Source organism: Macrobrachium nipponense, chromosome 4, assembly GCF_015104395.2.
Source record: "Macrobrachium nipponense isolate FS-2020 chromosome 4, ASM1510439v2, whole genome shotgun sequence".
NCBI lineage: Eukaryota > Metazoa > Arthropoda > Malacostraca > Decapoda > Palaemonidae > Macrobrachium > Macrobrachium nipponense.
Window position 1 is genome coordinate 112914072 of NC_061100.1, and position 17072 is coordinate 112931143.

The 17072-nt window shown below is 34.8% G+C and overlaps 1 protein-coding gene across 1 annotated transcript in view; it reads right to left on the bottom strand.

Moving 5' to 3' along the window:
- The window catches only part of LOC135211708 (serine proteinase stubble-like), a 31632-nt gene extending 15398 nt beyond the window's left edge, over nt 1-16234 (bottom strand). Inside the window, exons 1-7 of the mRNA XM_064244954.1 lie at nt 16107-16234; nt 7736-7776; nt 7271-7398; nt 6340-6461; nt 5926-6029; nt 4456-4571; nt 3087-3407 (exon numbers count right to left, since the gene is read on the bottom strand). Of these exons, the coding sequence (XP_064101024.1) occupies nt 3087-3407; nt 4456-4571; nt 5926-6029; nt 6340-6461; nt 7271-7398; nt 7736-7776; nt 16107-16139 (865 nt within the window). The 5' untranslated portion in view covers nt 16140-16234. The remainder of the gene's footprint in view (nt 1-3086; nt 3408-4455; nt 4572-5925; nt 6030-6339; nt 6462-7270; nt 7399-7735; nt 7777-16106) is intronic.
- Nucleotides 16235-17072: the final 838 nt, after the last annotated feature.

The window sequence follows — 17072 nt, forward strand, 5'->3', positions numbered from 1 at the left end:
AGGGCGATTTATCCCGAAAATAACCATTTTTCAAATACTATCTCCTCCCTTGATATTTAATATTAAGACCTGGGATTACTACCATATATAGACCTGATGTAGACCTCCAATCGAATGGAGAGTTTTTTTTCTAAAAGTCATTTTTTTGCTAGATATGAATTTTTCAATATGGTCAAAAAATAAACCCTATAAATCAGGAGAAAAAAATTTATAAAAAAAAATACGAAACAAAAATTGGAAAAAAGGGCTCTATTTGATTGTTCTATATTGTCTTTCTGAGTTATATACCAAATTCCAATGTTATAGCTTTAAAACTAAGTGAGAAGATAGATTTTGAAGGTCAATAAGAATAGTTTTGAGATACGGGCGTTCAAAGTTTTCCTTCGTATTTCTATAAAGACAATATTAATAAATAATGATTATTATGAATGTATATTTGTTTTTTTGTGTATTAATAAACCAAAACTATTTTATTTATCATAATTTAATCATAAATGCTGATCCCTTTGCTCATATATCGCAGCCTGGGGCACTGCTTGAGGCAAGATGGGGCACTCCTTCCTACGCAATTCTCTCTCTCTTTCACTAACTCGGCTTATTACACCGAATTTTTTCTTCTTCTGTGTGTTAGCAAGATGTTTTCCTTGTATTTTCCTCTTTGACATGAGGAAATTCTTGCCCGAAACAAAGATAAACAAACGTAAATGCAAGAGAATGTCAAGAGGTGAAACTCGAAGGCGTACACTTTTTTTACAAAGACAATTTAATAAATCATGATTATTATGAATTTCATATTCCATTTTGGGTATTAAAAAACCAAAACTTTGTTATTTATCATAAATGAAGATCTCTTTGCTCAAAGATCGTAGCTTAGGCACAGTGTGACGTGTGCTGTCAAGCAAGACGGAGGCGTTACTAAGCAACCCTCCCCTCTCTCTTCACTAACTACGCATATATTATGATATTCTGTAATAATACTTGAGCGATTTTTCTTCGTCTGTATGTTAGCGAGATGTTTCCCTTGTCTTTTCCTCATTGGCATGATGAAATTCTTGCCGAAACATACATAAACATACTTGAAAGCAGGCGAATGTCAGACGTGAAATGGAACGTGTAGCCTACTTGACGTCTGTTATCGCACTAAATCAGGACTGGACTTGGTAGCTTGAGCCTGAAGTCTCCTTCTCGACTCGGGAATGTCTACAGATGCATTTCTCCCATTTCTTTGACAATAATTATCAAAATTTACGATAATAGAAGAAATATTGCATTTTCTTGTACGGATCAATGATTTATGCTTATTGAGTTACGTTAACTAATTACCCTGTAACTACGAAAGTAAGAGGAATTTTGACGAAATATTTCGTATACGTATTCTCAATTGCCATATGAAGCTCCATGAATTTTTTCATGACTGCATTTTTCGCCCTATACCTCCATATATAGAGGTTCCGGCCGGCCCCCTTAATGTGTCGGTGAATTACATTGTATCAGCTTTCCTGGCTTGGAGACAGAAAGCACCTAGTGATAGCCTGCCACAATGAAAAAAATGCTGAGTGTGCATTTGTGAGGTCAAAGCCTTGACAGTTAGTTGCTAGGGGGCTCTAAGGTGTGGCTGAGGATTGCGTGTTTGTGCGTGCAATGATGGATGTGATCGCCCAATACTTTTAGTGAAAAAGTCACACCCTCTGGAGGCAAGGTAAGAGACGGTTCAGAGGACATCAGGTGCTGGTACAGACCCATCAAAGAGGTATGGCACATATTTAAATGACTTATGAACAGTTGCCTTTGAAAAGAGAGAAGTGTGAAGTGTATACATTTATTTAACACTCATTGTGTAGTGGGAAATATAATGGATATGTCTCTTTGTTTCAGATGGGTCCCATGTCATTATTCTAGAGATGGGATTCTCTAAGACTTGACTATTGAAATGTAGTGGTTGACAATTTGAGAGTTTGGTGTGATTACTTAGACTAATTCAGGAGAGTAGAATGATAATTTACAGTTCTTTTGTGGGTCAGACTTAGTTCTTAAACATGACCTTTTTTAGTCACTTTGTTCCATTTTATGTTCAACTAGTTTGGGAAATAAATAGCATATTTTTGTATTTACATGAACTCATTAGCCTAGTTTGATATTGCTTGCAGAGAGAGACTGGCCAGCTACTGAAAGGTAAGAGTTGCCACTTGTGTAGTTTTGATAGGGGTAATAAATACATGTCCCATTCTCATCACGTTAAATACATGTCTCGTCCTCCCGTTAATACATGTCTCATCCTCACGTTAAAGGATGAAAGTATGTAATGATAAAGATGTTGGCATACCTTTGCTGCCAACCCTTAACACTAAGTAGAAAGGCTGCTATCAAGGCTATCACAAAAAATGGGTTTGCATATTGATATTAAATTCAATCAATTATTAATATCAAACACAGTATATACACATCTAGAAAAATAAAAACTGAAAGATCCCACCGTTAAAAATGATCAACGGCCAGTCAGCAAGAGCTCACAAAAACATGTCTTCATCAGAAGATGGCAGAAAAAAAGCCAGAAAAAAGTGCTGTGTTTACATACGGGCAGGCTGGCCTGCCCGCCTGCCACACGGTAGTTATTGCCTAACCACCTTGTTCAAGAATTTAACGGCTGTAATTCCAGCTACGCCGAAAGTAATTCCTTATGTAAAGGACCAAGGGTTTGCATATCGTGTAGGAACAAATGAAAATGAAAATAAATTGGGATGAAAACAGTCATGCACAATTCATTGACAAGATTTTAGGATACAGCTGACTTTATCAGGGTCTGATCCATTTTGTCATAACCTTTGGGTAGCATAATAGTAGTTCCAAGTGATCAGTTATCCAGATGGTTTTAAAATAGTACTTCTGAAATTGATGTCTAAACCTGGTTTCAACGGAGAAGCTTAAACTAGCACAACCAAAGGCTAAAATAAAATGGACAAGGGATCCATTTCAAAGGCAAATCCCTACTACTGTCAATATTACTATTTGCAGCTGTTGTTTACTTTGACCGAAGAAACCTCAACAATTTTGGGGTTCTTTGCAGTTTCACATAATTCTGTACTTACGGCATGGCTCTTTGGTTGTTGTGGATGACGTTGTTGTCGATGACATAGTAGTTGTTGTTGTTGTAGGAGTTGTTGTTGTTGCTGGTGTTGTAGGAGAAGTTGTTGATGGTGATGATGATGATGAAGTAGAGGTTCTTGGTGTTGTTGTTGATGGTGTGGCAGTAGTTGTTCTTGTTGTTGTCAGTGGCATAGTAGTTGTTGTTCTTGTTGTTGTAGTAGAAGTTGTTGTTGATGATGATGGTGGAGTAGAGGTTCTTGTTGTTGATGGTGTGGTGGTGGTAGTTCTTGTTGTTATAGTAGAAGTTGTTGTAGTTGATGGAACTAAGTAAGATAGCCTTAATTAATAAATAATTGGCAAAGACATAATACTGATACACTTGAAAAGAAAGACACTTGAAATGGGACTTGTTTTTAGAAATAATAATAATAATATGCTGTATACATATATAAAAATGGATGTACATGTGTGTGTGTGTGTGGGTGTTCCAGCATATCTCTGAAATGCATTGAGCAATTTCAACCAAACTTGGTAAACATATGACTTACTAGTTCGTAAAGAATATTGTAGGGGAAGCCATCACTAGCACCAAAGGGAGTTGGGGGTGGGAAGGGCTTATCTGAAACGGGACTTCCGCCCTTAAACATCATACCTCATTTCAGTATAGTACATATGACTTACTATCTGGAATTGAATACTGTTGTGGGGGGGGGGGGGGGGGTGGCGGTGGTTAATCACTGTCATCAAAAGGGGTGGGGGTGGGGTGACATAATTAGGAGTGAGAAGGGGTGAAGTATAAAATGTCAAGAATGTCTGGAAAGGGAGAGACAGGGTGAGTGATAGAGAGTAGGGGGGTGTTATGGAGGAGGGAGGGATAGAAAGTAGAGGGGGTGTTAGGGAGGGGAAAGAGTGAGAAAGCGAGAGTGTTTATCGGTTGTCATTCTGAGTTTTACCAGGCAGTGCCAAGTTGGTCATCTAATAGTAATAATAATAATAATAATAATAAATTAACCAGATGTCCCACAGAATTCCCGAGATACGCAACATGAACATGATCCTGAACTCTGCATCATAGAATAATTACATACTATTTCATGTCATTTTTTATGATACTGAGTTCAGGAACAATACATATAAGTAACAATAACATGTGCGGAAAATGAAAAATATATGATATAATATGGAGGAAGACTGACTAAACTGGATGACCTTCAAATGTTTAGGTGAAAAAGATCACCCAAAGAACTAGAAGTATTCAAGAATAAATAAAGAGGTTTATAAGCCAACGAAATTAATTTTTCCCAGTGTTTCCTTATAATACATGCCACTTTAAAACTGAAGTCTTTCTTCTGAGTCAACAACCAGCTTTACCTGAGGCAGTAACAGTGCAGGAGAAGCCATATCCTTGTCGCCTCAATGTTTGGAAAAAAACTTGCATCTGATTATTTTTACTTGTTTCCGTAAAAGGATCTTGTACCCAACAGTACCTGTGAGAGAGGAAATCTTGATTCACCCACCATACCTGAGTTAAGTTGAAGGTTCTTTGCAGTGTCTCTTCATCCCTAGCTACATCCCCTTTCATTTTTTTTTCTTTTACTGCACCTCTGTTCACATTCTCTTTCCCCATCTTACTTTCCACCCTCTTGTAACAATTGTTTCATAGTGCAACTGTTTTGAGGTTTTCCTCCTATCACAGCTTTTAAAACATTTTTACTCTGTTTGCTTTTCAGCGCTGAATGACCTCATAGGTCCTGGCGCAACGCCTTGGCCTAAATTTTATATTCTAACTCATTTTAATACATTTAGACTTATCTCTGTCACCAGTGTGCCCTATATAAGTGTGCTGAATGAAGGTGCCATGGTATGAGCTTTTGGGACATTGCATATTGTTCTTGGACCCACGAAATACCATATCAACCATCTCTTACATTACCAAATTTCTGACATTGTTGGTAGACTAGTCTGAAATAAAATTATCTACCTGTAGCCACTGACAGTTGAAGATGTGCTTCTTAAGATAACTGCTTCTATCCATCAGGAATCGAGTATTCTCTATGTTTGTGCAAAGCTATGATGTATGTAATTCATTATGGAAACTTAAGCTTGAGATATGTTTATTTATAGTACCTATAGATAATGATGAAATCAGAATTTGATTGAAAATTCTTTACAGACCTTTCCAATAGCCTTGAGATGTTACAAGCTTTAGAAAATTCTCAGAAAATAGAGTACTGTAATACTACAGCACTGCTCAACATGAATCTCCACAAGTGACCAATCATAAAATTAATGATCAAGTGTGACATGTTATGCTAATCACAGAAGAACCAAATTAGAAATTATGCAAAATGAAAAATAATTTTCAAGTTTCTACTTCTTGTAAGCATTGTAGCACTATAATTGGTTTTGGAGAATGTATAATATGTACTCATATGCTTACGAAATTTTTGGTTGTCCATTTTCTTGGCAGCTTAAAAATAAGAGAATAAATATATGTAATGTACATGTATGTGTAACTGAAGCTTAAAGTTTCCAAAATGTGACACGAGTCACACATAAGGCTGGAAATACATAAACGGTTTGGGTTGTTGCTGTGTTACCATATTGATTTTGAGGACTGTTGGTATTTTACTACAAAACCAACTTTTCAGTTTGTTTTCGTTTATGATCATAATATTATATTCTACTGTTTCATTCTGTAAGGCAGTCTCCAGTTATCGGTGATCTGGTTTCTATGGCGCCGCTTGTCTAACAGTTTTGCTGATATGCTGCTGAGTTACTGAATAAGAAACTTAAAAGTTTCTTATGTAGGTAGTATGTGCCACAAAACTATCATCTTACTTTTTATAGAGATCTTCTCCGGTGATAATCACAAATGAATATTTGCAGTACTGCAATCTGAAGTCAGTACATGTTATGGATATGGATGACTCTGAAGATGTTCCCTGAAAAGATTTATTGCAAATATAGACAAAAACAAGTGAATGGCTAATGTAGCAGTAAGAATAATGATAAAGCTGATTGTTGTTATTGTGGAAACATTTTAAGGAAAATGGCGGATAACGGTTTAACTCTAAATTTTTTTTGGATTCAGGGAAAAGTGGAACAAGAAGGCAGGTCTTTATGTATTACTAAACATTCATTTTACCGACTGACATGCAATGATGATAAGCCAAAATGGCCTCTTAAGTACTCTTTGATTGTTGAAATTATAAAATGACAATAAAACACCACAGTATTCTCACTGGAACAAACCTGGAAGGTCCACTGGCAGGAGTAGCCTGCTGGGTATTTATATGGGTAGTTCTGAGACTGAATGGTGACGGTCTGGCCAGGATTCAAATTATATGTGCCACATGGAAGGGGATCACCTTGGTCTAAGTGAGAAGAACGACAAGAATAAGTCATGGAGTAGCCTAAGTGTATTGTAGGAGAAGATTTATTTACATATGTTGCTATGTTTGTTATGGAACATTCACCACACTGTATACAATATTTAGTCTTATATCCTACCGCCTGTCTATCTTTTTCATGATAACTTTGTCCACTAAATGGCGTTTGTTTTATGAAATTCTTTAATCTTAGAGTTGTCTGTTTGGGTCATGGAACACATAAATTCCCAATTAGGTTCAAGAAGACGAGGCCCCTCCGACCAGGTTAGGTTAGATTATGTTAGTTTAGGATTAATTAGGTTAGGTTAGGATGAGATCTAATCCAGTACTACTTACCACTTTTGATTATTATGCCTAGTTCACCGGCATTTCCTTTAATTTTTCTCCTATTCCAAGTGCTTCATTACATATCGTAGTTTATTGTCGTCTTTTCAAGTGTTTTCACTGACTTTGATATTGACCTCCAAATTCAAATATACACTATGGATTCTCAACAAAAACCAATATCAAATTCAATCAAAACAAGAAATCACTAGAAAGCAATAGCCATAATCACCACTGTTAGCAATCCCACAATTGAAGTTATTTTCTCACTTTGCAGGAAATATCAAACAGCTTCTCAAAAGCAAGACATTTGCTCAATGACACTGCTATCAACCTATCAAAAACCATTGGTAAGTCGCCATTAAGTTTAGTTTTTCATGAACTGAATGATGTGAATCTCTAGATTTTAAGAGTTCACATGTTGAGGGGAACAACAATTTCTCAAGGACACTACTCTGGACAGTACGTACCTCGGTTGTTAATTGTGTCCCTCGAAGACTTGAAGTTGCGAGGCATAATCATCCCCGTGGGCAAGGCGCTTGAACCATCTCTTGGTTGTTTGGTGAGTGATTCCCCATTTTGCGATAGCATGATCCATCTGAATAAATAGAGAAAGAAATGGAATATATAAAGGACAATAAGGAGGCAGGATGCAACCCGGAACTCCACACTATAAAAACCCTCAAGTCAAATAGGATGACTGTGATAGACAAAAAAATAATAATAGTAATGCTATTTATATTATATACTAATAATAAAATACTGTATGAATTATTATTGAATTAATTTTGTTCTGCCTTACTAACAATCATGTTCAATTCCTTATGAGAAAAAAAACTTAAAAGCATGACTTTCCAAAACCTACTGAAAGTCTTTCTAGAAATGTTTGTTTTTCAAGAAATAAAATAAACGTAGAATAATGTAGTACTACATACGATTCGGTCGAAGTAGAGTTGGCACTCACATAAGAGGAAATCTGAAAAGTTGAAGAATACTTCATGAATAAGAAATGTCAGTGACGTCAAACTCGTGAGTGGAATTTTATGCAAATGAAAATTAGGTTACACAACTAATTATGATTGAGGAAGTGATTAAGCCACTTTGTAAATTCGGGTCATCCTTTTTCTCTAGAAATAAATAAATAAATATATATGCAGAAATATTTAATTTTGCATGAAGAATTGATATATAAGTATATAGTCCTCAACAACCAGCAGTAGTTGATTTATAAATGTAGTTCAACAAAGATGTGAAATGAGAATTTTGTCGTGTTGCCTTTGAAATATACAAAAAAAAAAAAAAAAAAAAACTGACAACATTTTTCGTCTTCATGTGAGCATTGACGTCAGAGACTGTAATGAAAACCGAGAACAATTTTTTTATTAGCTCATTAGCTTGTTAGCCACTTAATGTTAATGTCCATGGAGGTCATTAACAACCTCGTTGAAGATGTAACATTCTTAGTTGAGGTAGTAGTGCGAATATTAGTTAATAATAGTAACAAAAATAACGATACAATAATGTAAAAACACCCACTATAGTGACAACTCCATAAAAAACAATAGTGATGAATTATGACCTCTTAAGAGTGCACATAAAACAATTTCGTCTTTCAAATGGAAAACCAAAACATTTCCAATTATCATTACATTTATCTTACTTACGTATATACCAAACCCTTTAAAATTTTAAAAATACTAAGAATTTCATCAATAAACCGAAACATGATTTATTTCCTTTAGCAACAAGCTTCAGAGTAACTTTCTCTACGAGAAATCTATTTAAATTATGATTCTGCAAAGGAATGCTTAGTTTTCTCTTCTAACTTGTAGTATTTTGATTGTGGACAACAATACCATTTTTCAGTAATATTTTACTTTAAACCATTACAGTACTTTGGAATTAAAAATATAATTTTCCTATACTTTAATGTGTGATTTGAATATTTCAGACATTTGTTTTGTTTAAAAATGAGTATTTTTATAGATATCGGGCCTCAACCTTATATCTTACAGTTTAGGGGACCACAGTGGGAAAGTAGGATTTTTGGGTGGGGGAAACCACAAAATGAGTAAAGTACAAGGAAATGAATCCTATCAATAGTTCTTACTCAGATTAAAGTAAGTTTATGGAATGTTTTCAAACTCATATCCCGCACTAGGATAAGGACATCTTGCCCTTGGTTAGATTTGGTTAAATGTGGCAAATTAGGTCTGAAAAGTCCAGAGCAAACATATGATATTTCTAAGTGAAAAATATGGTAAAACTGAAGACTACTACTGTACTCCTCGGAGCTGAATGTAAAAACATAACCAAAAGGCAGTAATATCATAAACATCAAACATATTTAAAGAAAAATAAAAACATAAGAATCAGCAGTAAATATAAATATCCCAGTTGGTGACTGGCAGGAACCAAGCTGCATACTCCTTAACTTTACCAAAAACAAAATAGGTAATGATTTAAAAGTAAAATTATACCACTTTTTTTAATAATATCCCCTCACATTACTCAAGTGACATATGCTAAAAAAAATTCAGGGCAACTTGTTTACATAAGAGTTTCCAGCAAACAACTGCAATCCGTCAGATGTCATGGTTAAATTTCCTCAGTAGGCTCTTATGAAATTTAGGTATTGTTTCAGTTTTGTGGATATAGTATGTATACATGTGTACATTATATATATATAGCTAGCTATATATGTATATATAGTAGGGGAAACAACGGACTGGACTAGCTGATCCAGTTTTGGCTGCGTGTGGATCCACCCTCCGAAAAAGTATTTTAACGAGTCATCGGTGGTGAGAGCAACAGCTTGAGACCTCTACTAAACTTTTGAAGTAGGTATTTTCTCCAAAGTTAGAGGTTAATGAGTGTCTAGCCATGCGCAGTGCAAACATACCTCCATGACGCTTTCAAAATTTTTACTTAAAACACCAAAAATGTAGAAGATTGACGCCATCTCGATGTTTTCAGAGTCACTTGTGTCAATAAAATTTCCATTCCATGCGCTAATTCCACACACCACTTGTACCCATAGATGCAGGGGCACTTTCTTCACAACAATCGTCAACAATGACATCAACCACCTGGCAGATCCAAGGAAACTATGATTTTTTGGTAGAAAGAAGAAGCGGGCACTAGATAATTATTTAAATAAATAATTAAACAGCAGTATAAGATCATGAATTGCATAATTATTTTTACATATTCATGATTATTAATTTGAAAATATTCGTTGCTGTAAAAGTAACTGGATTCCTGACTCAAATATCAACAGTTTTGCTGTGAACAGTACCTACAGTGTTGTTTGCACTTTGCTATTGTTTATCAGTGTTGCCAATTGGAATGTGTTTACCCTCCAAACTGGGTATAAGACTTACACAAAACTGGGGAAATAAGTGAAATTAGTGTATCTATTTGTAGTATATATACATATTAGAGCAATTTTATCATTATTGCATTACAATGACAACTAGAATTCATGGAAACAGTTTGTAAATGCATCGGTGTATGTGTGAAGCTCCACTAAATTGGCAACGATGAAATTTTGCCATCGTCTGCTCGTATCTACTTCAGAAATATCTGTAAAGTAAACAATTAAGGGAATAAAGCTTTGCACCTCATAAACATTGTAGTCGTGTGCTGCCCGCAACTGTGTTTGTGGAGTGAGCGCTTAGGAACCAGGAACAGCAACGTAGTTACAGTGCAATCTGGAGTGAATTAACCTTCTTACGACCAAGGGGTATAATAAAAATCGTCTCCCGTATGCCTAGCGGTCTCGGAGTGAGTATTGAAGCCGAAAAAATATTTTTTTCAAAAAATCACAGCGCGCTTAGTTTTCAAGATTAAGAGTTCATTTTTGGCTCCTTTTTTTTTTCATTGCCTGAAGTTCAGTATGCAACCATCAGAAATAAAAAAACATATCATTATCATATATAAATAATGCGATATATGATAGTGCGAAAACAAAATTTCATATATAATTGTATTCAAATCGCGCTGTGAGCAAAACGGTTAAAGCTAACGAGTTAATTTTTTTTCTTTGTATTGTACACTAAATTGCAATCATTTTGGTATATAACACATTGTAAAACGATCAAAGCAACACAGAGAAAATATTATCACAATATGATGCATGAATTCGTAACGCGTGGACATAAAAGTTTTTTTTTTTCAAAAATTCACCATAAATCTAAATATTGTTCTAGAGACTTCCAATTTGTTTCAAAATTAAGATAAATGATTGAATATTACTATACTGTAAGAGTTTTAGCTTACAATTGCAGTTTTCGACCATTTCGGACGAGTTAAAGTTGACCGAATGTAGAATTTTTTGTATATATTTTCTTTTATATGCAAATATTTCAAAAATGAGAAAAGCTACAACCTTCAATTATTTTTGGTTGTATTCTACATGAAATTGCGCACGTTTTCATATATAAAACTCTATGAAACGCCTGATATGAAACTGAATATACTAGACTGAAGAGTTTTAGCTTCAATTGCGTTTTTCGACTATTTTGGTAGAGTCAAAGTTGACCGAACGTGGTTTTTTTTCTATTTATCGTCATTTATATGCAAATATTTCGAAAATGAGAAAAGCTACAACCTTCAATTATTTTTATTTGTATTCTACATGAAATTGCGCACATTTTCATATATAAAACTTTATGTAAGGGCTAATTTAAAATGGTGCAAACATTACGACAATCGCACGAAAAAATTTCTGATTTTTTTCGGAAGAGTTACCGCGCCGACGTAAGGAAAATGTTTTTTTTTTTTCATAAATTTACCATAAATCGAAATATTGTGCTAGAGACTTCAAATGTGTTGCAAAATCAAGGTAAATGATTTAATATTACTAGAATATAAGAGTTTTAGCTTACAATTGCGTTTTTTGACCATTTTGGTAGAGTCAAAGTTGACCAAAGGTTGAAATTTTGGCACTTATCGTTATTTATATGAAAATATTTAAAAACTGATAAAAGCTACAACCATGGGTTGTGTTTAGTTGTATTGTGCATGAAATTGCACACATTTCCATATATAAAACTTTATGTAACGGCTAATTTAAAATGGTGCAAACATTACGACAATCGCACGAAAAAATTTATCGGAAGAGTTGCCGCGCGGACGCAAGGAAAAAGTATTTTTCATAAATTCACCATAAATCGAAATATTGTGCTAGAGACTTCCAATTTGTTGCAAAATTAAGGTAAATGATTGAATATTACTAGAATATAAGAGTTTTAGCTTACAATTGCGTTTTTCGACCATTTCGGTAGAGTTAAAGTTGACCAAAGGTTGAAATTTTGGCACTTATCATTATTTATATGAAAATATTTCAAAACTGATAAAAGCTACAATCATGAGTATTTTTTAGTTATATTTTACATGAAATTGCACACATTTTCATATATAATATTTCATGTAACGGCTAATTTAAAGTGGTGCAAAAATTTTGTCAAAGTGACAAAATAATTTCTGAGATGTGTCACTGATACTTTTTAGTGCGATAAGAAAGGAATTCGCGCTTGCGCGCCTGGGTAACGATTGTAAACAAAACAACACCTTGATCCGTGAGCTCCCAGGATCCCCCAAGGCGCGTGATTCAAAAGTTTTCGGCTGGTAGGCCTATAAGTATTTTTCCGCAAATTTAAAAAAAAACTTTTTTATGTCAATGTTTAATACGTCCAATCGGCACCTGAAAGACAATTTATCTCGACGTTTAATACGTCCAATCGGCGTAAGAGGGTTAAGACCAAAATGTGTATAATTACAATCAAATAAGCAATATGGAGTTTCAGTTGTGATGGCAGTAAGGATAAAACCACAGATTACAAAGTAAAAATGAATTTCAGTTCAAACCATGACCCCGGGAATAACAAGTTTCACACTTTCACTAATATAGGCAATAAAATGTTGCTTTATTGTGCTGATTACAACTGCAATCTTGAGTAAGATTAATAAACGTTACATATATATGCTAATATTGTTCAAAATGAGCGCTGAGAAGTACGTGAAATCAATGCCGGTTACGAATGGCACCTCAGTCAGCCGACGCCATATTGGATTTAAAAACTGCCTTGAAAACATATTTTACAAAGACTTCACATGCTTATTTTAGTTCGAATGTCGCTTTCATATATCACATTATGTTGACGAAACTTCAATCTTTTGAATGGTATGCTTAAAGATATAATTGTATTATTGTTTCACCAATTAAATATCGAGTGAATAAGGCTGATCCACCCGATGACGATGGATCCAAGGCAGTGTTTCCCACTACTAGATATGTGTGTAATTTTTGGGTTTGGTAATGGTTGGTGTGTATGTGGCGTTTTTGCGTTAGATGCAGTACAATAGCTGATGTGGAATTTTAATTGTCGTTTGTACAAATTTTTTCATTCGGTGTCAACGATCCTGGTGGGTAGTCATGACGCCAGATAATTATTAATCATTCATTCATTCATCTACATAGTTTAAAATGGTAGCGTAACGATTTTGATAATGGTCTTAGTGTTCATTAAAGGCGATTATGGTGCGAGACATACTTTTAAAGAAATAAATTATGTATGATTCATCGTCATCACGCTGGCCGGGTCTTATTCACTCGATATTTAATTGGTGAAACAAGAATTCAATTACAATTTTAAGCATACCATTCAAAAGATTGGAGTTTCGTCAACATAATGTGTTATATGTTTGCAGAGTCGCTTGTGTCAACAAACTTCCCATTTCCTGTGCTAAATTCGCACACCACTTGTACCCATAGACGCTGGGGCACTTTCATCATAACAATCGTAAAACGGTCCCTTGCCACGACGTTTTTAAGGAAACTACGGTTTTGGTAGAAGACGACGACGAAGCGTGCACTAGATAATTATTTAAATAAATAGTAAAACATCAATATTTTACATATTGATGATGATTAATTTGAAAATATTCTTTATTGAAAAAGTAGCTCGATTCCTGACTCAAATTTAAGTAATTATTTTTCGGAAATAGAAAGTTTTTTTAAGTCCTGTATTATGACGTCATGACATCTTGACTTTCGTACCAATAGTTATTCATGCAGATTGTTATCAACTATTCATGTAATTGTTATAATCGTAATGCGCATATATATCTTTATTATTTACTTTTTGGATATATGAAGATGTCTACCACCGTAGTGTGATGCAATCACTTTCTCTCTCTGGGCCTCTTGTCTGTTTTCACACCATAAGAAATTAATGGGCCGAATTTGCAAGTCGTTAAAAGAGGAAAGTTAGCATTGAGAAGCATATGTTTTGATTGAGAAAAATACAAATTTATATAATAGCTAGCTTGAAAAAATACTTGATTACAAAAAACTTGATTGACAACTGAGTAGCATACCTACTATGGGTTTCAGAGACAGTGCAAGCACGTTTTTTGGTAATACTTCTGTAACGAACACTCGTATCAGAACGAGATTTTGCTATAGTGTATTATTTCATCGTGCATTTTATTTCACATGGAATTCACTGTTGCCAATTGGTATGTGTTCACCCTCCAAACTTACACAAAATGTGGAAATTGGTGAAATTAGCCTATGTATTGGAAGTATATACACATAAATATTAAAGCAATTTTATCATTATTACATTACTATGACAACTAGAATTCATGGAAACAGTTTATAATAATGCATCGGCGTATGTATGAAAAAAAAAAACTCCACTAATGTGGCAATGATGATTTTGCCATTCTTAGCATGCAAACATTAAAGTTTACATTTATTTCTGGCATACAGTTATTAAAAAAAATCAAAATACTAATATAGACTTAAATCAGTGAAAAGTGCTAGCAAAAAAATAAAAAAATTATAATCCACTAATCCGTCGTCTGCTCCGCGATGGTTTTCGGCAGCCAGATGCACGACAAGGTTAGAAACATTGGATTGTATCTACTTTAGAAATATCTGTAATTTTTCGGGGTAATTTGGTCGCAAAAAAGGGATAATAGACATGAATCAAATAAAAATTTTGAAGTAACAAAGTAAAGTTAAACTAAATAATGAGTAAAGTAAACAATTAAAGGAATAAAGCTATGCATCTCATAAACAGTGTCGTCGTCTGCTGCTCGTAACTGTGTTTGTGGAGTGAGCGCTTAGGAACCAGGAACAGCAAAGTGGTTCAAGTGCAATTTGGAGTGGATTAAGACCAATAATGTGTATAATTACAATCAAATAAGCACTGTGGAGTTTCAGTTGCAATGGCAGTAAGGATAAAACCACCGATTACAAGGTAAAAATGAATTCAGTTCAAACCATGACCCCAGGAATAACAAGTTTCCTACTTTCACTAATAAAGGCAACAAAATGTTGTTTTATTGTGCTGATTACAACTGAAATCTTGAGTAAGATCAATAAACGTTACATATATACGCTAGCATTGTTCAAATGAGTGCTGGGAAAGATGGTGGATTGTCCGTGGATAGACCGGCCAGCCTGACGATAGCTGCCATATTGGATTTCAAAACTGCCTTGAAAACATATTTTACGAAGAGCGTCGCATGCTTATTTTAGTTCGTATGGGCTTTCATAAATCACATTATTTTGACGAAACTTCAATCTTTTGAATGGTATACTTAAAGTTGTAATTGTATTCTTGCTTCACCAATTAAATATCGAGTGAATAAGACCCGGCCAGCGTGATGACGATGGATCGTACGTGATTGTTTACCCTATTCAACTCTTCTTTGTGGTTATATCACAAAACATAAACACTTTTGATGAGAGACGTGGCTCAATACGAAACGCATAGCCAGCAACGAGCAACGAATGCATTATAGACTAATTTAAACCCTCAGCTTCCACCAGTTGACAAATGTCAAAGTCAAACTGGAATGACCACTTGTAGTAGTAGTAATCGTGTAGGTTAAGTTTGAACGGCTCGCTTATATGCGGTCACCAATCCAAGCTGATGTCCGTGAAACAGAATAAAAATACAATAAAATAATATACAACTCAAATATATTTAAAGTTGTAAAAAGTAACACAGTACAATAAAATGTGATTCCTACGTGAAACGTAATAAAAACAAAAAACATATGCTCGGTTATTTTGGCAACATAGAACCTGGGGTGTGGGACTACCGCACTGTCTATCCCATGTATCGGCACCTCTCTTGCAAAATAAACGCAAAGTGAGAATAATTCGAGAAATTAAGAGGCATTGTGGTTACTACAATTACATTTACATTAAGAATGATTGCAGAACCAAGGCATGACCTATAAGACGACTACAGTGAAAGAAAAAACGAAATTCTTCAGACTTACCAACAGGACCAGACCTAAAGCAACACAATCCATCCTGGCTCAGTCGAGACAGGTGATATTTTTGGCAGCGACGACCGAGTGAAAATGGAATGTCAACCGAAGCAGCAGGTCTGAATGCCTCTCCTTCACTGGGGCCACTGATTTAGTTTATAAGAACGAGGAACATAAAATTCTGTTGACGAGATGACGTAGGTCCGCAACACGTTTGGTACTCTTCCAAACACTTGTGACAAGTGGAAGCAATTAGTGCAAAATTAGTTCAAGGATATCGGTGAATATTTTGAGATTTTAAACTTTCTGGATATTCTGCCATGAATGTAAACAAACTAAAAAAAGATATGCAAATGTGAATACTTTTCTACATAACGAAGATTTGGTTAATCTAAGTAAATCTACGCCGACAAAGTCCGCACTATTTACTGCGGCTGCATAATGTAGGTGCCACAGAAATTACGAGTAATAAAGACGATCATCATCCTATCAGGATCAGACATCGATCTATCGTCCCTTTGTCAGAAGACGGATAAATGTATGTAATTTGGGTCATACGCCCCAATGTTATGGGATGGGGGACAGGGAAACCATCAACTCCTTACTTTGATAGTCTTTCCATTATGTTGATAAAATCGAAATTTTCATTTGCGAATCTAATTCCGGTTTGATTTTGTTTAGGTTATGAATCAAATTTAGGTTTGCAATCCTTGTTCCATTTTCTTTTTCATGAGGCAACTGTGTTATATTTATTCACTTGAAGTTTTTATATTTTTTTCTTAAAGATTAAAAACAAACACGAAGAACGTGTTTATAGTAGACGGGTCAGCTCTAAGCACTGAATGCTGTACTACCACCGTACCACGTGAGTGATTTTTTCCCTGTCACTGAAAGTGTCTCTCCTCCACACAAGGCAGATTCTTAACTTTAAACATATATTTGAAGACTAAGCGAATTGCCTCTTATCTTCCAACA